General features: G+C 55.4%; 1 protein-coding gene across 2 annotated transcripts in view; it reads right to left on the bottom strand.

Moving 5' to 3' along the window:
- Window positions 1–6: 6 nt before the first annotated feature.
- Window positions 7–20244, bottom strand: part of MLXIP (MLX interacting protein) — a 58690-nt gene continuing 38452 nt past the window's right edge. The window contains exons 2-18 of one of the 2 annotated variants that reach the window (XM_029922237.1): window positions 15017–15123; window positions 14372–14457; window positions 11861–11950; window positions 11435–11476; window positions 10932–11103; window positions 10084–10173; window positions 9639–9683; window positions 9454–9545; window positions 7880–8531; window positions 7287–7408; window positions 7013–7166; window positions 5497–5621; window positions 4988–5092; window positions 4753–4880; window positions 4396–4519; window positions 2836–2965; window positions 7–2233 (exon numbers count right to left, since the gene is read on the bottom strand). In XM_029922237.1, the coding sequence (XP_029778097.1) occupies window positions 2112–2233; window positions 2836–2965; window positions 4396–4519; window positions 4753–4880; window positions 4988–5092; window positions 5497–5621; window positions 7013–7166; window positions 7287–7408; window positions 7880–8531; window positions 9454–9545; window positions 9639–9683; window positions 10084–10173; window positions 10932–11103; window positions 11435–11476; window positions 11861–11950; window positions 14372–14457; window positions 15017–15123 (2386 nt within the window). In that variant the 3' untranslated portion in view covers window positions 7–2111. The remainder of the gene's footprint in view (window positions 2234–2835; window positions 2966–4395; window positions 4520–4752; window positions 4881–4987; window positions 5093–5496; window positions 5622–7012; window positions 7167–7286; window positions 7409–7879; window positions 8532–9453; window positions 9546–9638; window positions 9684–10083; window positions 10174–10931; window positions 11104–11434; window positions 11477–11860; window positions 11951–14371; window positions 14458–15016; window positions 15124–20244) is intronic. The other variant, XM_029922238.1, reaches the window with a different exon arrangement.

Raw genomic sequence — 20244 nt, 5'->3', positions numbered from 1 at the left:
AGCCTTAAATATTCAACAGAACAGAATCATGAACATTAATTCAGCAAAAGGGAGAAAAGGAGAGGTAGGCCGAAGAAGCAGGAGGCCAATTTTATACCCCATGGAGTTAAAAAAAAAAAACAAACAAACACCCCAGCACAGGGTGCGCGGAAGGCTGCTAATTCAGGAGAGGTCTTGGCAGACCAAGCACTGCAGCCATCCACGCGGTTTACAAAGGCACAGGAACTGTGGAAGGGACTGAGCTCATGACCCTCCACGAGCCCTCATCGCTGGGGACAACTTGTGTTTTTCCTTTTGACCCTAATGAGTTCTTACCGTGGTGGTCTTCCCCCTTTTGAAGGGAGACACACGGCCATCCTGGGGTAGGGCGAGTTCTCTTACCACCTCCCAGTGGATATTAAGGATGAGCCCTGCCCTGTGCTGTGCTCGCCCCCCAGGGAAGTGATCTGGAAAGCCTGTAAACACGTTTTCTCTGGGGGAGGCTGAGGGGAGCCGCCAAGCTGCTCTTGTATGGGGCTGAAGCACAGATACGGGAGCAGGCGACTGGTCGCTGAGCCGCAGCAGAGACGGCGGCATGGCCGGCAGCGGGGAGAGGACACCCCCCCACCCTCCATCTCTGGGGCTGAGGCAGGGCTGGCTGCCCCCTGAGCACTTCCAGTGGGCCTCCGGGAACCAGTGGGAGCCTCCGGATGGACCCAGGCTTCAGGAAGCAGCCCTCAGAGCCCCCACAAACCTCGCCCCGAGATTCCTGGTCCACCCAGCACTGCCCAGGCTCCATCTCTGGCAGGGAGGCCAGAGGTCGAATGGGAAGTCTGCTGGCCCTCCGGACTCCGCAGCAGGACATCAGCAGCACATTCTGTGAATGAGGAGGTTCCATCGGCTGGGCTTCCTGAGTGTCAGAGAAAGCGCCGACCCCCCCCCCCCGTCCGCAGCTCCTCCTGCAGGCACAGCAGGAAGACGGGCCTGGACCCCCAGCTGGAATCCCCGTTAGGACCAGGCCATGGCCCCCAGCTTTCCCTCCACCTTGACCAAAGAGGAGTGTAATTCTTCACTGTGCATCTGGGAGGTGCCTAGAGACAGCTCTAAGACTGGCTGCCTCAGAGTTCTGCCGGTCAACACTCAATTTCTTCCTCCAAACACAAGACGGGACAGACTTTGGGTGTGGTGACATCTTTGGTCCGAGAACTGTTATGGTTTGGGGCTCCTGGCTGAACAATCCGGACAAGATGACCAGGCCAATGACGGCCCCGCAGAGTCTGGCCTTTCAGATGCTACGCCGAACGCTGCTGCTTCATCCGAGGCTGCGGCTTGGAAGCAGGTGGAGAGCGAGGGCCGTGTCCCTGCTATGGTTCTCAGGTCAGCCACGTGCGGCCATCACAACACCAGGCAGAACAAAGTGATCCCAGACCACAGTGCCGCTGAGGGGGTCTCTAAGCCAAGGGCAGCAGCTTTGCATTGCTCGTGCTTTCCTTCTGGTCCCACGTGCATTCCAGCCTACCGCTTCTGCACGCGGGTGCTGAGGTTCCCTGGTGGCTGGTGCGGCGGGAGGCAGCCTACCATGCGCAAGCCCGAGCAGCCGTCCAAACCTACTTACACGGTCAGAGTCTGAGGGAGGAAGAAAGACGCCTTCTACCTGCCCTGCGAGCATGTCTGAGCGGCCCAGGAGTCACTCAGAGCTGTCCGAGTGCCCGGGGTGACAGGAGCGAGCATCTCCAAGTCCGAGGACAGAACCAGACAGGAACCCTTCTGCCTCTTAGCTCACAGGAGCTGGCACTGCCCCTTTTGTCCCATCTACTCCCATCTGCTGTGCACCATGGGTCCGCAGACCGCCAGCAGGACAGGACTGGGCTGCCTGAGGGCAGGGGAGGTCACAACTGAGGTCGCTGAGTGAGAGTTCACAGCAAGGGGTTCCCAAAGATGGGCTATTGCTGTTGGCAGGACCCGAACCTGCTTCAGACCTGAGCGCAGTATTCTGAGCGGCCCAGTGGGCCAGTGGAGTTGGAGGGGGGCCCTGAGCGCTGCATCAAGAGAGGCATGGGGTGCAGCATTCTCTCCACACGCAGGGAAGAGCCTCACGGCATCAGGCACGGCCACGTGCCCGCCAGGCGCTGCTAAGACTCCCCCGATCTCTTGCCAATTCTGGTGACAGCCTCGGCCGCCTGCTCCGGCAGCTGGGACGGGTCTGTCAGAATGGAGGTGGTGGTGCTCAGGTGCCGGAGGGTATTCAGCACCGCTGGAAGGAAGGGGGAGGTTAGCCCAGGGACACAGGCACACACGGCAGCTCTGAGCCCCACAACGGACAGCACGCAAGGTCTCACACACAGAGGCCGCGTGGTAATTCCCACACCCGCCGAAGGAGAAGCGCTGAGCTCAACTGAGGGGTGACAACAGCAAAGCCTCTCTGCCCCTAGGATAACTCTCCGAATCCCGCCTCCCATCCTGCAGACGGGCAGAGAATCCCAAGCTGTTCCTGCTTGTTCACTTGTTTTAACCTCAATATATGGGCATAGCCTTGTTAGTTGTAAGAATTAAATCAGAAGACATCTGAAAGCACCAAGACAGGGCCTGTTGCCCAGCAGATGCTCGGTCACCACGAGCTGCACCGGAGCACGCGGTCACATGGGGACGGGGGGAAGCGGAGCAGAGGTGCTAGGGGGTCTGCCCCCGCCCTGAGGTTGGCATTTCTGGCTTAGGGCCTCCTACACAGCATCATCCCATGCTCCTGGCACTGCTGGGCGGTTGTTCGTGGCGGAGCCTGGACTAGCTACGGCACCGTCGGCAGCTAAGGCCCTCCTCATACACGGGTGGGCAAGCCCCCGTGGCGCCCCTACTCACTTGGCCTGAGGATGGGCAGGGAGCAGTGCCGGTCCAGCCAGGACAGTGCTGTCCGGTGCAGCTCTTCCAGACTGCTGGTGGACACCATCCCCTTGAAGGACTCAAACAGCGGCTTGATGATGATGCTGAACTGCATCGCCCGTGGGTTAAAGAAAACGTAATCGAGGAGGAGGACTGGCAAACACGTAACTGAGGGTGGGGAGGACTAAGTCCAGTTACAGGCTTGCCCCTGGCCTATTCCCCTGGGGCTGTACGGACAGTGGATGAGAGACACACATCTAGGTCAGACGCACCCTTACATTCGACTAAAATGTCCCCATCTACCTGTAACTGAGCGACAGGTGAGTGACCACTGAGCAGTCCAGAGGCAGTGACTGAAAGGCCTCCTGGGTGTGCAACGGGTCCTGGCACCATGACATGAAAGCCAACAGTCTTTATGTATGACTGGCGAGAATACCAGAGGCACAAAGCAGACCAAATGGTGGAAGCGGTCTGTCTAGAGATGGACGAGGCCTGTCTTTGGTGACAAACACACATGCTGGCTCTCAGTCACATGCCATGCAGGTCCCCCCAACCATCCTAGGCAATCAGCTTAGCGAAGGCAATGAGGTCCATTTTCTCCTCGATCTGAGCCACGTTAGTGCCCACTGTCCAAGCCGCAGCCGGACAAGGACCGGGCCATTTTCCTACCAAGGTTCTGGCTCATCCCATCAGGGTGAGGGCAGAGCGGGGCTGAGCCGGCCAGGTGAAGCAGAGGCAACAGAGCTGGTGTCTGCTATCCCTCCTCTCTTCAAGACCAGCCGTTAGAGTGCAAACAGCTAAAACCCTCTGCTCCCAAACGACCATCTCCTCGGGCTGTCAGTAACAAGGAGGAGGCACATGGCCAACCCACCATGTGTGCAGACCGTGTGAGGCAGAGATGTGGCTGGAAGGGTACTGCCACGGCAGGAGCTGCCCCTCAGAGGGGCCCGGCTGACAACTGGAAGCTGAGTGCGTGTGGGCCTTGGCCCCAGAGACAGACCCCGGCACTCAGGTGCACGTGCCTCACGACAGCACCAGAGACCACGTGGCCCACACGCTGACAACAGCCTCGAGGGAACTGGTGTCAAATCCTGACTGTGCTGCTCAGTCGCTCTGAGCCCTGGTTTCTCGGCCATCACAGGGGCAGTGCTCACCCTCCCTACAGAAGTTACCTTGCCGTAGCAAGGGCTGAGATGGCGGCCAGGGGGCGTCAGACGAGACCCACCTCCTTCTATAGGGTCGTCTCTGTAAGTGGCTCTAGCTCCTTGCAACCAAGTGACCTTATTTCCCAGGCACCGCGAGAACAAAGCTGGCCTGCTCTGTCTCCCCAAGAAGCCGCAAGCCTGGACGGTCACCCACTTCACGGCATGGGCCTGGGTGGCCCCCCTCCCGAGGCAGCAGCTGGCACCACCTGTTTGATGAGCCCAACGATGACCATTTATATGGACTTTTTCTAAAATAACTGGGGTGTCAGTGTTGGTTGTTTCAGTGCACCCACAGCTGGGGGGCGGGCGAGAACCAAAGAAAACCCAAAGATACAATCCAGAACTTCCAATTCTGCAGGGTCCGGCTTTTCACATACTCGTCAAACATGTCTCTCATGTGATCGAACTGGCGCCGGGTGACGGGGACCCCTGTGGCGGGGAGCAGCTGCTGGCAGGAGCTGCAACAACAGGAAGAGTCAGAGGCAGCTCTGAGCTGCCTGCGGTGGAGCCGGACCCTGGGGCACTGAACGGGCCGGGCCACAGCAGGCCCAAGAGGAGGGGCCTCAGAAGGAGGAGGATGACAAAAACCCAGAGTGCTGCAACAGAGAGGCAGCCACAGATGACGGGGACTCTGTGACACGCATGCAGGAGTGCGAGGCGCCAGCCCTGGGCCGCACGTCCCCAGCCTCACATGATGGTGGCGTTGAGCTCCTCGATCTCCTCCCGCAGCCGCCGGGCCTCCTCCTGCATCTGGCTCCGCTCCTGCTGCAGCTTGGTGATGTACTCCACAGTCTTCTGCAGCGTGATGGCATGGCTGGTCTGCAGGAGGGGCGGCAGGGTCAAAGCCACAGCGGCCAGGCAGCCCTGCCCATCCACCCGGCACTGAGGCCAACGCAGGGGCCCCCCACCCACCCAACGCCACTCACCAGCTTGGAATTATTAGAGATCAAACTGTTAAGGGTGTCAAAGCCCATCTTGATGTTGAAGCGCCTTTTCTGCTCAGCTGAAATATGTTTCATTTGCCGGTTCTGCTGGGGAAGCACAAGTTCACTGTGGTGCGGTGGGGGAGGCCGCCCCCCACCGCAGAATGGAGGACCTCGGAAGGGGCCACAACCACAGCTGATGGGCACCTCTCAGTCACCCTCAGACCCCTTCTTCCCGGGTCTGGTTCCTACAGCTGCGGCTTCCTGGAATATTAGGGGTTCAATGCTGTTTCATGGCTCAGGGCCCACAGGCAGGTGGGGGAATGGGAAGAGGTAACCTAATCTCGAGGTTAAAGTAGCAAACGCCCGGTTCCTGATGACCAGTCAAGCGTGTGGTCATTCTTTCCTGTGTGTCCCTAGTAAGAGATGCAGCTGCCCCAGTGGTCCCTTGATATTCTCCTTTCTTCCCCATCCCTCCAAGGAAATCAAGACCCAAGAGAGACCTGTGATACCTTTAAAGCAGCCACATTTTTGGGGTCTGCAGATTTCCCTGAGCAGTTGTTCTGGGGAGACTGGGGGCTGGGGCTCTGCTCGGAAGCACATGGAGAGGCCTGCCCTGAGTTTGGGCAATCTCGACCTGAGAAGAACAGAGACTCCTCTTAGGACATGGCGGCCATAGCAGCTCCAACAGTCCTCAGCCGTGTAAGGAACCCCTGCAAATCCTGAACCCTGGAAACCCATCTGGAACCTCCCGCAGCAACCACAGAACAAACTGGAGAAATCCTTGCCCGAATCCCAAGGAGCGTTCTGTTAGGTGTGGACAAAGCCTGAAGAAGGCTGGCTGGACATGGAGGGGGAACACGGCCTGCGCTCGGCCAGCAGGGAAGGTCTGACTGCTCACTCAACTTTCTAAAAACCCACCTGGAGGCAACCTGGGGTTTCCGCACCTCGGTAAGGCTCCAGTTCCTACCCGTGTGTCTAGTACACAGGCACCTGTTTATTTTTGTTCTCTCAACTCTACATACACGTTTTCTTATACTTCCTTTGCTTCTGCCCACTCCCACGCCAGCCATGCTGCAGTCACTGGCGTCTCTCAGGAGTCCCTCTGAGGCCCTGGGGCTGCCCCACCCAGCGCACTCTTGTCTGCAGCCCGATCCCTCCTGGCGCTCTCTCAGGTGGAATTCCCCACACGGCTCTGACGCCACCGTGCCTCAGCGGATGACACTACCTGAGCCCTAACTTGCATGGCGGTAGGGGCCTGACTCATAACTAGTCTCTGTCTTTATCTTTCCAGACTAGAGGCCCCTGTTCTTCTAGTCCTCCCTGGACAAGCCCCTGTACCGTCTGATCTCTGTAAGCAGAGACCTCTCCTCCTCGTGTTTTCCTGTTCAGAGAAGACAACTGTTTACCCAGAGCTCCAGGAGCAGCCACGCCCTGTTTTTACTTAAGACAAGACGGCTCCTTTGGTCTCCTCTCTGATGTGGCATCTGAAAGGAAGGAGCCGGGGTTCTGGTTCTACACCCGCAACGAGGGTAAATCGGGCAAATCCTTTATCCCTGGCTCCTTGGCTCTTCCCTGGGCAAAATCAGTTCTACCCCGACATCTGGCCAATGGAAGGCCCACAGTGTGGAAATGGGTTCAGCAGATGGAAGGTTCTTGAAAACTAAGGGATGACTATATTGATATGTAGGCAAGGTTGGGTGGTTTCTGTTTTCTGGAAACCACTGACAAGGACTCTTAGGGCCCTTTTCTGGATCAAAATGGGCAGCTCGGAGCCAGGCCTCTCTGAAGGTCCGGGGTGGTGGGCCCCAAGTACATTAGTTGTTGCACTGCACACACTTGCCGCCTTTCTGCTGCTGTGGACGATCCGGCACTACAGCGGGCACTTCCTAGCCTGGGCCACGAGCAGGCTTGTAGGACGTCACCACACACCCCGGAAGCCCGCAGGCAGTTTCCCTGACCCAGGACTGGGCGCTCTCTCATCTGACTCGCGCAGTCCCAGCCGCCCCAGCAGGAGCACACACTCACTGGAACCCGCTGCAGAGGCTTGCTCCCCCTTCACCAGGGACTCCTGCACTGTGCTTGGGGAGAAGAGCCGAGAGACAGGAGCTGGCTGGGTGCTCGTGGGATGGCCAAGGTCTGTCACCAGGATGCTACTGTGGAACTCCGTGACTCCAGGAGCCTGAGTGACACAAGAGAGAGAGGTCATTCCTAACCACAGTCTTGTTGGGTGAGGACCACCCAAGAGCAGGGCCACACTGGGGTTACAAGGATGCTGGCAGTCTGTCCGGGGCCCCCTCACCCGGGCAATGGCGGCAGGCGTGAGGACCACATTGGACTGGGACACGGTAGAAGCCAACATCCCTTCTCTCTTCAGAGGGCCCGATGTCATAATCACTGCTTGTGGCTGTCCTGAAAAGGCAGCTGCCAGAACAAGAAGGCGAAGGTCGTGTCTCTGAGGCACAGGGGGCCTGTTCCCGACACTGCCGGGCCAGGCACAACCACGCTGCATCCCCGGGGGCAGCCTAGCCCCTCTGCTGCTGCTCAGACATTGCTTTCCTCACCACAGGAAAGACAAGACCACTGGGGGACCTGACATTTGTTTTGCAACTTCTCCTTGAAGGGCACAGATTATAGACCCAGGAAAGAGATCACCTAGACCGTGCTTTTTCAAACTGGGTTGAGACTCACTTTAAAAGAACCACAGAGAGTACACAAGAGACTAGATCACACACATGCAGCAAATCAGAACACTGATTTCATATCAGTGTGTGTGTGTGTGTGTGTGTGTGTGTGTGTGTGTGTGTGTGTCACAAGTTTGCCAGCCTCAGGACGGGGAAATAAATATTCCTTGGGAAGGGGAGGCCAGACTCTGCTTCCCTCCACCTGACTTACCTGAGGCGATGCAAGCATTCTTCAATACCAAGGACACAGGCTCTGGTTTGGGAGCAGGCACTATTTTGGGGGGCTGCTTGGGCCTCCCTCCAGTCAAGGAGACTGGTTTAGGTTGCACAAAAGTTAAACAGGGTTGAGAAGGCCCAGCGGTTGGCGGCCGGGTGACCGGATGCAGTGCCAGGCCACAGGGGGACACCGAGGGCGTGGGATGGTGGGTTGTGATGACAAGGCCCTGGCTCTGGCTGAAGGTGGTGGCAGACGCATCGTGGGTGAGGGTGGCGGAGGCCGTGTGCGTGATGACGGAGGGAGACTTGCTGGTTCCAGCAAACTTGGGCTGCAGGAAGGCGGGTGGAGCCAGGGGGCTCAAAGCAGTGGCAAGGGGTGGGGCTAAGGGCAGAGCAGGGGAAGCAGGCGCCGGGGCAGGGCTGGGAGACAGCAAGGGCATGGTGAACACTGGGAGGAAAGGCTGGGGGACACTCAGCGGCGGTGCAGAGGGACCGAAGTCTGTGGGCTGGATAAAGGGGTCTCCAGGCCGGGGAGCTCGATCACAGCCCTGCCTCTCCGTAGGGTCTAGGGTGGTGGCCCCAGGAGGCGAAATGAGGCCATCAGGGAGGTTCACAGCAGGGAGAGCAGGGGCTGGCAGGACGCTCTCCTGAGAAAGGAAGGACAAATGCTGGGTCACACACCTTGCCGTCACTTCCTGGTACAACACACTGCAAAGCCCGACAAGGCGTGCTGGGCGCCTGAGCAGAACCTCGCACAGAGAGACAAGGCGATGGCTCCCGTCCCCGCTGCTGCTAGTCTGGGGGCTGGAGCTGTGTCTCCCCCAGCATCGGCAGGGGTCTTATTTCCATTAGGGACTAAATGATAACACAGAGCTCAGACTGTCTGCACACACTTGGCTCTAGGCCCGGGAATATCTGGTTTCTGAAGTCCGGCAGGGGTCCCCCCAAAGTCCCTGCCATCTTCTGTTACAGAGCAGAGGCAGCCGGGATCACAGCTGCTCATGGGGCTCCCCCAGGACGGTTTCACGTATCCACTTCTAGAGGTCACCTCTTCCTAAAAGAAAAACGCTATAAGGAATCAATTGTCAGGATCTCGGTCTCTATAGAAGAAATTCTCCCCAGAGCCAGATGGAAGAAGACGGGGCCAGGTTCCTGGTGTCTAACTGGATACGGGTACCAGCCTGAGAGGCCCCCAGGGCAAAGAGCCATTCCTCACTCAGCTCTGCAGCCCCCGCGCCTTATAACTCTCTTCTGTTCATTGTTGAGTAAAAAGTAAAAGAAATACACGGAACTTCTTTTTATTAGCGGTCCACGTTTTTCTTTGCTGATCCTCCCTGAACTGGTCAGCACAGAGCTCACTGCACACAAGTTGTGTGCAGCCTTAGAAGCGCACATGACAGTCTCCCACCTCTTGGAGATCTCTGCACGCTTTCGAGGAGGGCTAGAACAACTTCTTTCTGCATTAACGGTGTGTTCAGCACTGGGTCTAGTGAGCCCTGGTGTGTTGCTCATGCCGGTGTGGTTATTTATTAGCCTGGCCTCCGGCCCTGTCACCCCCGTTCCCTCTACCTGAGCAGGTGGGCTGTTGGGATCTGGTGCAGATGCTGAGACGGGAGCGGGCAGCGCGGAACCAAAAATGGAGCGGCTGGAAGAGAAGAGGTCTGAAAGACAACATTGGGGGCTTTTGAGCTCTGTGTGCCCATCGCGTTCTTGAATTAAGATCCAAACAAACAGGGCAGTGAGCCCCATCTTACCCAGAGGAATGCCATGGCCAGAGGGCGTTCCCCCCTGAGGTAACTCTGCGGAAAGAGGCCCTCTGATTGGAACCGCTCATGCTGGCAACTAGTGTGGGCTCTGAAAGACTCCCAGGCCTGGTGTTTCGCGGGCTCTTACAGGCCCGGTTCTAACTGCAGGACACTGCTGGGAGGCGGCTGTGTTGCCAGCGCCCTCTGCTGCCTAGAGGGAGAACTGCTTACGGTCCTGGGCAAACCTGGGGATCTGAGACCGCAGGAGTGAGAATGGGATTCCCTTCCCAGACCTTGCAACTACTACCAAAAAAAGGTAGTTCCGGAAAAATTCCAAGCCTTCCCCTTTGCCCATTCTAACAGTTCCCTCCATGAAAGGGAAGCACCAGTGTGCTTTGTCCTGGGCAAAAGGAGATCCCAGCAGCCATGCTCTCTCTCTGCCCCGAGTCCTCACCCTGGAAAGGTTCAAATGTGTCCATGAAGTCCAGGTTGGGCTGCAGAGGGATGAGCCCTGGCTGGATCATGTCTGCATTTCCCAGATGGGCTGTAAGAGTCAGAAAGGAGACACAGGAGTCATTCTGCCTTCTCAGACAATGTTGCAGGAACACATAAAGGCCTGGATGAGGTCCTCCTGGCCCTGTTCACATTCCAGATTCTTCCAAGGAGAAGTGCAGGGAGCTGGCTGGAATTTCTACTTTCTTGTGAGTTCATGACTATTCTCCCCCCTCAGAAGGCAGGAAAGAAAGTGTGTTTTCGTAAGAAAAGTGAAGTGAATATCCGGGAACAGACACTCCCAAGAAGCCAAGAACAGCTATGCAGAGTTCCCTGGTTCTAACTCCGGTCTGGGGCTCTTCCCTGAGGGGTAACTGGATGCCTGAATGCTGCCAGGTAAAAGGTCATGCCCTCGAATGCTTGATTTTCTTCACAGTGGGTCAGAGGCCCTGTCACTTTGCCTAGGCACAAATCCTCTGCTAAGGGGAGAGTATCAGAAACGTGAAACTGATTCAGAACAAATCCCACGGTCTTCTCACAGTGGCACCACGGGCTTGGCAGGAAAGGGACTGGGCCCAGGAAGGCCTGTTTGTAGTCCCCACCCTCTCAGTGTATGTGACCCTCAGATGCCAGTGACGGTGGCCAATCCTTCTCCTTGTCGCCTGCTCTAAATAGGTGATGCACCCACCGCACAGCTGCTCAGAGATGGCCGTGAGGCAGATCCTGCCCTGGGCAGCCAGGGTGGGGGCGGGGCTGGCAGAGAAGGAAACCTGCCTTGTGCTGGAAGTTGAGGATCTGGAGGCGGGTTACCTATTTCCCGGGGGTTGGGCCAGGCCACTGGCTGGTGAGAGGACAGCGTGGAGAAGAGGGTGTCGCTGAATTCTGACATGAGCATGTCCGTGTCCAGCAGCGGGTCCTCCTCCATGGGCACTGGGGTCTTCCATCCGTCCCCACGTTTGTGCCAATAAAGGATGTCATCATCCTACCGCCAACAGAGGGAGAGGAAAAGTGCAAGGAGACTGGTGAACTTAGAGTTCCCAATCACATCAGGCCAGGGAGGTGGGTGACCCTACTTTGCAGAGCGCAAGCGCTGCTGTGAAAGCTAAGGCGGTGGGGAGAGCAGGGAGACTGGCCTGTTTCCTCAGCCAGCATGTCCTCCGTGTGACAAGGGGGAGGCCCTCCTGGAGCCGCAGGGACAGTCCATGTCCCTAGACCTTCTGCTGCAGGCTTCACTGCGGGGCCACCCATGTCACTGCTGCTTCCTGTCAGAGGACGGTCCCCCAGAGGGTCCTCCCAGCCCCCCGCGCACTCACCTGGGCCAGGCTGGAAAGGTCCTCATCCTTGTGCTGCTGCAGCTGTGCGGAAAAGGGGAGAAAAGATGTTCACTCAGGGGCCTGGGAGGGGATGAGGCCCCCAGCCTCTCCTGGAAGCACCCAGGCCTCTTCTCCTGGGAGGCTTCAGAAGGATCCCGCTCTCTGCCATCCCCACGCCCTGCTGGGCACAGTCGAGATCCCCAACCAGTGTTTGCGGAATAAACAGCCCTGGTTCGCAGTGGGAGAACCTGAGACCCCAGGTAACAAGACCAAGGCAGGTCCATCCCTTGGGCTAGAACACTGGGTGCCACGGGAGCAGCAGCGGGGCCACAGCCTCCGGGGCCGGCGTCTGAATACAGGACTTCGGTCCCTCCCTCCTCTCGGGGCCTTCTCGCACGTGCTCTTCTTGGAGCCCAAGCCAGGTACCCTTTTCTTGAAGTAAGTTCTCCACTTGTGATATTCCCGGATCACGATCTCAATGCGGCTTTTCCAGTACTTCCCTTCTGTGGTGATGGCCTGCGAAGAGATGCAGGTCACAGTCAAAAGGGGGGCATCCAGGCTGACTGGCAGAACTCAACCTGAAAACAGGGACACGCCAGACACTGGAAGTCAGCCCCGGGCAGTCCGGCTCAGAGAACCCTGCCACGTGCCTGCCACTTCCTTCAGATGTGCCCTGCCTCTCTGTGCTACAACTAACCTCCACCTAAGGATGCGCTTTCATTTCATGCCCTCAGATAACCGAAGGCAGCTTGGGCGGCCTGGGTCCCAAGGGTCCGGAGTGCTCAGGTGGGGGAGGGGGAGGGGCAGTGAGGGGGAGGGAAGGAGAGGGGGAGAGGGAGGGAGGGGGAGGGAAAGAGAGGGGGAGAGGGAGAGGGAGAGGGCTCTCAGCCCCAGCACTGGAAGAGCCCTACAGAGAGAGCCAAGGGTAGCACTGAATGCCTTATCCAAAGGCCACATTTTCAAAGGGTGAAAACAAACGGCCAATCACAGAAGTTCTAGGTGGAAAGCAACTTCCAAGGGCAGCTACTTCAGCCTTTCCATCATGCACGTGCGCCCCTCCCAAGACATCCCGGAAGGGCTCCGGTGGTGGAGACGTCACACTGGCCTCAGAGAGCCCGCCTCACTTTCAGATCCCTTTTGTTTACGGCGGGAGCGTATTAACTCGAGTCCCAGGTATCATTAAGACTCACTAATGTCACCTAAAAATACTTACCGGGGGTCTCTGACAGTGAAGAATCTTCACAGTGAATAACCCAGTATTTTCACCAAACCCACAAAATGAAGTTCCTTACTATTGTCCAATATCAGATCATACCCACAGCTCAAAAGGTCTTTCATTGGTTACTTTCTAATTTTTCCCGTTCTATACAAACAGTAAGAGGTGCGTGGGTAGCATGAAAACAATGCAGAAGGGTGTAAAGGGCACCCACCTCCCTGAAACCCTCCTTCCCAGAAGTACCCGCCAATAAAGAATTTCTGTATATCCTCCTAGACTTTTCCTACACACCCACAATCACATAGATACACTTTATTTTTTATTTTTACTTTTTTAAATTTGCTTATTTTTGAGAGAGAGAGAATGTGTGCGCACGAGCAGGGGTGGGGCAGACAGAGAGGGAGACACAAAATCCAAAGCAGCCTCCAGGCTCCGAGCTGTCAGCACAGAGCCTGACGTGGGGCTTGAACCCATAAACTGTGAGATCATGACCTGAGCTGAAGTCGGACACTGAACTGACTGAGCTAGCCAGGTGCTCCTAGTTATACACTTTAAAAAATTAACATAAAGTTACTAAAATACAGTTGTGCAACTTTTTTTTTCATTTACTATTTCTTCAGCATCTTTCTATCTCAGCATATAAAGATCTTGAGTTTACTTTTTTTTAAGGATTTATTTTATTTTTGAGAGAGCAAACATGCATGCATGAATGCCTAAAAGCTGGGAAGAGGGGCAGAGGGAGAGAGGAAGAGAGAAATCCCAAGCAGGCTCCACACTCAGCATGAAGCCCGATGTGGGGCTCAATCCCATGACCTTGAGATCATGACCTGAGCCAAAATCAAGAGTCAGACGCCTGGGGCGCATGGGTGGCTCAATCGGTTAAGTGTCTGACTTCAGCTTGGGTCATGATCTCACAGTTTGTAGATTTGAGTCCCGCGTTGGGCTGACAGCTCAGAGCCTGGAGCCTGCTTCAGATTCTGTGTCTCTGTCTCTCAGCCCTTTCACTGTTCAACTCTCTATCTCAAAAATAAACAAACATTAAAAATTTTTTCATAAAAGAAGAAGAGATACTCAACCAACTGAGCTACCCAGGCACCCTTTGAAAGCATCCTTTGTTAAAGATATCTGTCTTAGATACCATATGTTTGCACTCATAGGTCTAACAGGAGAACAGGAGAAACCTAATGGAGGGCCAGGGGGAGGAGAAGGGGGAGAGAGAGCTGGGGAGAGAGAGGGACGCAAAACTTGAGAGACTATTGAATGCTGAAAACGAACTGAGGGTTGAAGGGGGAGGGAGGAGGGAAGAGAGGAGGTGGTGATGGAGGAGGGCACTTGTGGGGAAGAGCACTGGGTGTTGTATGGAAACCAATTTGACAATAAACTATTTAAAAAAATAGAATAAAATAAAGATATCTGTCTTATAAGGAGACCAAATCCCTGCCTACTGACTTCCAGAGAAATGCCAACATGAAGGGAAGGTGGAGAGTAAGTCCCAAGGAGAGAACCCCTTAGTCCTCAGGTCAGCCCAGTCAGAGAAGAGGGGAGTCCCGTGGCCTGTCTCATCTGGTCCTTGCAAGGTCACCAGGGCTGCCAGGGCAGCGTGGCCAGAGCGCCTCCCTGAACCCCACTGCAGAATCACCCCCAGCCCCGGCCCTGGGAGAGGTGCTTCCTCCTGATGAGGGAGGATTCTTTCCAGCTCCTGATGGTCCCGTGCCAAGTACCTCTGGCCTGCGATGCTCATCTACTTCAACAGAGCCATCTAGTGGGGTGACGAAGTGGCACACGGGGTTCTTGCGCTTCTCCAAATCTGGGCAGAGAAAGGAGACATCATCACTATGACTTAGACCCCTGCAGGAGCCGCTGCCGCTCTGTCCACATGCCCCTCAAGGGGGACCCTCCCAAGTGTTCTTTCCTCCTCCTTCCCTTGAAAACAAGATTTCAGAAAATAAAGGAAAAGAATCTGTAACTCATAGAAATGCCAGCCTAACCCAAGCATGCCCTCCTTGACTCTCCTGAAAAGAACTAACCCCTCCTCCCTCCTCTGCCTTTACGACACTGGGCCCAAGCGTCTAACCTACGAGTGAGCACGGGTGCTGTGAGCACCGGCTAGCACGTCTGTCTCCTGCAGATTACAGGCAACTGCATGACCACTCGACCGGCCCCCTGTGCCTGACAGCAGAGAAGTATCCAGTTCATTAGGATCTGGTTTGGTTTTCCTATTGCTGCGGACTGCCCAAGAGAGGCTTCCTTTTGAGGCACAATGTCTCAAAAGTGGGCTCTGGGGACCTGAGGTGCACAGACTTCCAGGTGCTAGAACCTTGGGGCCCCTGTGGTCCCCTCCTGCCAGAAGCCCGAGAAGCACTCACACTGCATGTACCATGCCCGCCAGATGGCATTATTGAGCCGGATCTTGTCTCTCCACTGGAGCTTTAGGCCCTTGAAATTCTTCCACTTTGGAGACACCAACTTCCCACTGAAAGGCAAGACAAAGAAGGGAAACTTAGTGGTTCCTCTGAAAATGAAACAAAATCTCAAAGTGCCACCTGATCACTTCAGGCCTCAAAATTCTAGAGCAATCCATTACAAGCCCCAGGCTAGGCTTGAGAGAATACACAAGTCACTTTGGGATTTCTTCAAAGTGATCAGCAGGGAAAGGGGAGATGGCAGCGTGAGGCAGCAGGCGGCACATCTGCAGGGAGCGGGACAACAGGGACGTGGTCACTGCCGTAGGCTGCTGGTTTCACAGGTCTTTTAAATTTGCCATAATTAAAAATTAAGAAACTTTTGACTATTCAATATATCAAAGCACCACGGTGTACACCTTACTTAATTTTTTTTTAAATTTTCCTTTATTTTTGAGAGACAGAGAGAGACAGAGCAAGCAGGGGAGGGTTTCAGAGAGAAAGAGAGAGAGAAAGAGAGAGAGAGATATAGAACCCAAAGACAGCCTCCAGGCTCCGAGCTAGCTGTCAGCACAGAGACTGACACGGGGCTCGAACCCACAAACTGAGATCATGACCTGAGCCAAAGTCGGACGCGTAACTGAGCCACCCAGGCACCCCTGTACACCTTACTTAAACTTATGCAATGTTGTATATGTCAATTACTACCCAATAAAGCTGGGGGGGGTGGGGAGAAAGAAAGAAATCTGCTAGCGACTGAATGAAAGCCAAGTTCCTTTAACCTGGTCCGCCCCCTTTGCCACCAGTCCCCAAGAGGCACTTACAATACAGGCACACAAGTGTCCCACTGGCCTTAGCCTGTGGGGCCCTCTTCTGCCTCCAGACCTGTGTCTGGCCTTCAAAACGCTGCTGCATCACCATCCCCTCCGTGCTGGCACTGGCCTCCCCCCAGCTGCTGCTGATCCCTTCGGGGTTCCCTGCGCCCCATTCAAACTCAAAGGCAACACTCAGCTACCCTCCACAGAACAGCGTCTACACCGGCACCTCCATGCAGCCCATCAGATGTCACCACCCTGAGCACACAGCGCAGAACCCGGCACACAGCAGGGGCTCAGGTAATAACTGTTCGCTGCATGCGCTCACGAGCCCGGTACCCCAAGCTCACGGCAGGCGGGGTGCACTTTCTGGCAAGCCTTCTCACAGAGGTTAGTCTTCCAAACGCTGAGACAGAAGCCACCTCTGGGAGCTGACACAGGCTTTCCCTTTTTCCGAAGGCTTGAGGTGTGCAAGGCACCATCCTGAGTCCACATCCAAGGGGGACCAGGTGGTTCTACCTGACTGTGGGCCACAGCCCTGCCTTTTCTGCAAACCTACTACGAAAGACCTTGTGAGGGACAGCAATGGGGTCAGGCAGACAGCACCCGAGCAGTAAAACTCACCTGAACCGGAGAACCTGGCTTACACAGCAAAGCCCCTGGCCGTGTGCCTGGCAGAGACCTCAAGCCTGCCCACTCATCCCAGCAAGCCAGGATGCGGATCACAGAGGCCAGAAGCCTCCGATCACCAGAGAGAAAACATCACAGGACACCCTCCTAAGAATCTGAGGGACAGAGAGCAGCAGCTTCAGCTCCAAGAGTGAGGGGTTTCAAACCTGTCAGACCCCTTCCTTGCCGTCTCTCCCCAGTCCAAAGGTACTCCTAACCCACCTCCGAGCGGTCTGCATCGCTCAGGGCCAGCGGCCGGGCCTGGAGCCTTGGCCGCACCACGCGTGCACTGGGCAGCCTTGGCGGCCGGCAACTTGTGTGACACACCAGCGTGCCGGACAAACTCGGGATAATACCGGAGTATCCCCTACAGGGCATTTTCACAAGGAGTAAGTGAGAGAGTGGAGGTATGCACACAAGACACTTAGACACACACAGCTGGTAAGCCTAAAGCAAAATATGCTATCAATAGCCATCTCCAAGTTGTCCCCTGACAGGCCTGGGTCTTAACACCTCCTGACTTGAAAAGACCTTTCCTTTGTGTTTGCCACCACTGTCATGTGGCTCTTCCTCCTCCACAGGAGAAAAATGGGGACACCCATGGGCCCACCCTCAATACCAGTGAACAAAGACCTGGGCAGAGGTCAGCCCTGCCCAAGCGCTTTGAAGGCAGGGACTGGGTCTCTTGTACTGGTTCCAGAAGGGCTGAGCGCTACAAGGGGGAAGGTGAGGCCCCGCCCCCGCGGAGCATACAAGGTGCTGAGTCTCGAAGGAGGGCAGAGCGCCGTGGGAGCGCACACCACATAACCAGCCCAGTCTGAGGCGTTGGGAGAGGCGTTCTGAAGGAGGTGACGTCTCAGCTAAGGCCCGAGGACCAGGAAACTTGGGCTAAATCAGAGGGGAGTGGTCTGTCTGTGACAGCCCTGACGTGAGCAGCCCCAGGACAGGGGTAGGGGCATGGGGGGTGTGGATCGGGGAGGGAAGGGGTGCGGCGTGCTCTAGACCAGGCTGGGGAGCAGAGTACACAGCAGAGTAGATTCGGCCCCACAACTTGGCAGACCAACCTCTCTCCCTCCTCTGCAAGATCTTTCGGCAACTTAGTATCTAGCCAGGCAGGTGGTTCCAGGGGGAAAAAATTAAACCGAAAACTCCCTATTTTTTTTTTATTTCCTTAAGGGGAAAAAAACCACTTTTTCTATAATGGAAGTTTCCTCTTATGGATGCCCAGGATTTAAAGGCCACTCTGCGGAATCCCGCAGTGGTGTCTGGTGCCTGCAGAGATGGCTGCTGAGGACAGAAGCCCAGAGAGTCCCTGTGCAAGCGAGGACCCGTGGAAGAGGACACCACTGGTGTCCTGCAGGGCCTATGAAGAACCGACCGCTGGGTGGGTCCCTTGGGTGGCTCCATCTGTTAAGTGGTTAAGGATCCAACTCAATTTTGATTTCACCCCAGGTCCTGATCTCACCGTTAGGGAGTTCCAGCCCTGTGATAGGCTCTGTGCTGATAGAGCGGAGCCTGCTTGGGATGTGTTCTCTCCCTCTCTCTGCCCTTCCCTTGCTCTCTCTCCTTCAACCTCAAAAATAAATAAATAAACTTAAAAAAGAAAGAAAGAAAAGAACCATTGGGCTTAAATATAAACCGAACCTTACCCCTGCTTTGTTAAAAAAAAAAAAAAGTGGCTGAGGGGCACCTGGGTGGCTCAGTCGGTTAAGCATCTGACTTCAGCTCAGGTCATCATCTCCCAGTTCGTGAGTTTGAGCCCCGCATTGGGCTCTGTGCTGACAGTCCAGAGCCTGGAGCCTACTTCGGATTCTGTGTTTCCTCTCTCTCTGCCCTACCCGGCTCACACCTTCTCTCTTGCAAAAATAAACATTAAAAAGAAGGAAAGAAAACGTGACTGACATGTGCATAAGACCACCTTCTCAAAGAGGCCAGATCATGCCGGCAGCTTCAATTGCTACAATGAAGAGGGGTGATGGTTCGCAGAGAGCTCAAACCCTACAGGCTAGACATCAGATTGGACAGAGGCAGTCTGAGGCCCCGTCTTCTTCCTCCTCGCTTGCTGAAGTGAATGACGTTTATGTCAAATTTGACCACACTTCGGCACAAATATAGAGGAGGTCAGAATAGACAATCGGCATCACGGCATCCCAGACTTCTGTAATATCTCAACAGTCAAGAGGTGGTGCTCAACCAACACAAAGAAGTGAGTCCAAAACCTAAACCCAAACCACCTCCAGACGTAGAGACAGTGCAAGAGTCGCGAGGCTGGTTTTCACAGTGACTGACCACCCCTTGCCCACAGAAATTTCAAGTCAAGATCTGAAGAAGGAGCACGCACGGTTCTATGCACCAAGGAACTACAGAGAAAAAAGGATTCCATGGACACTTTAGGAAAATGTGGGGATACATTTCTGTAGATGTCCTCATTGCCTCTGGTGCTCTGAGGTCCCTGTCAATCTTCAAGGAGAGAAGAGGAGACATTCCTTATGCAGACATCTGCAGACCAAGCCTGGGACCCGTCCCACGGCGGGTACCCAAAGTCTCATTTTCTGGGGGGCACATAAGGAAAGGCTGCTCTAGACGGGAACCTGCCGCTCCCTGGAGAGCTCTCTACAACAGCGTCTGTAGTTGGGCCTCTGGTCCCCCCGACCCCACCCAGCTCAACTCCTCTTCCAGACACGGCTGATGGTGGTACTTGTTGGTCTAACACAGTGTTATGTCCTGTTCCTCTTTTTACAGTGTAACCAGAAGCACATTACAAAGATTTCAGAGACCACGGCTTCTGTGTTTAACAAAGCCCTCTTCCGGCCTAACCTCCCCAAACTGCCCTCCTACATGCCCTGAGGGCTTCCCTGTTAGAACAGTGACCCCAGAATCTCCCCCAACTATGAGAAGGCCAAGGTCTAGGGTTGACTCATTCCAGCACAGTGCCTGGCGCATGAGAGGCACTTGTAAAAATGGAGCTGCTAAATGAATACTGGCCCTTTCTTTCTATAACGAAAGATCTTCATATGGCCCTGCCACGGGCCACTCTCCTGGAAGATGGGTTCAAGACCCGAAACAGGAAATTCGGAGTACAACAAAGGTGTCTCTCAAAACTGTTGTGGGATAGACTAGCAAACTCTGAATTCTTTGGACTGCTTTGGAATGGAGGGTTTGCACAGACAGGAGCTGAAATAAAGAAGAACGAGGTGGGCGGGACCAGGGGGGGATTTTGGGATTCTGTCCATCCCAGTAGGACTGGCTCCTAACTCCTGGTTGGACCATTCTCGGCAAAAGAAAGCAGGCAGAGGGCACCAGGCTCTGTCACTACGGGCCCCAGAAGAGTGGAGGGGCCACTCACTTGTTCACTGAACATACTTTGTTGTGGGGGCAACATTTCTTCACCGGTCCAAGAAATGCTTCCTGGACACTTACCAGTGAAACAGCACTAGGCCTGGCACCCCCATCCCACCCCACCGCCCGGCTATGGGACGTGTTTTTGTCGGCAGTGAGTGGAGAAAGAGGAACTGGAGTGGGAGGTCCAGGCCCTTCCCCTCCTGTCCTCTTGGGAGCAAGCTGCCAGTCATCCTGCTCTGCTCCTACAGAGCCCAGGGTAGGGGCAGGGGCCTGTCCTGGTCCAGGGCCCCCCGGGGCCACCTGGAAAGGCAGTCTGGGGTTCACCTGTAAGCCACACACTCAGCTTGATCAACAATAAAGGTAATA

Source organism: Suricata suricatta, chromosome 14, assembly GCF_006229205.1.
Source record: "Suricata suricatta isolate VVHF042 chromosome 14, meerkat_22Aug2017_6uvM2_HiC, whole genome shotgun sequence".
Taxonomy (NCBI): Eukaryota; Metazoa; Chordata; class Mammalia; order Carnivora; family Herpestidae; genus Suricata; species Suricata suricatta.
The sequence above is the reverse complement of the archived record's forward strand: the minus strand, read 5'-3'. Positions and strand labels throughout refer to the sequence as shown.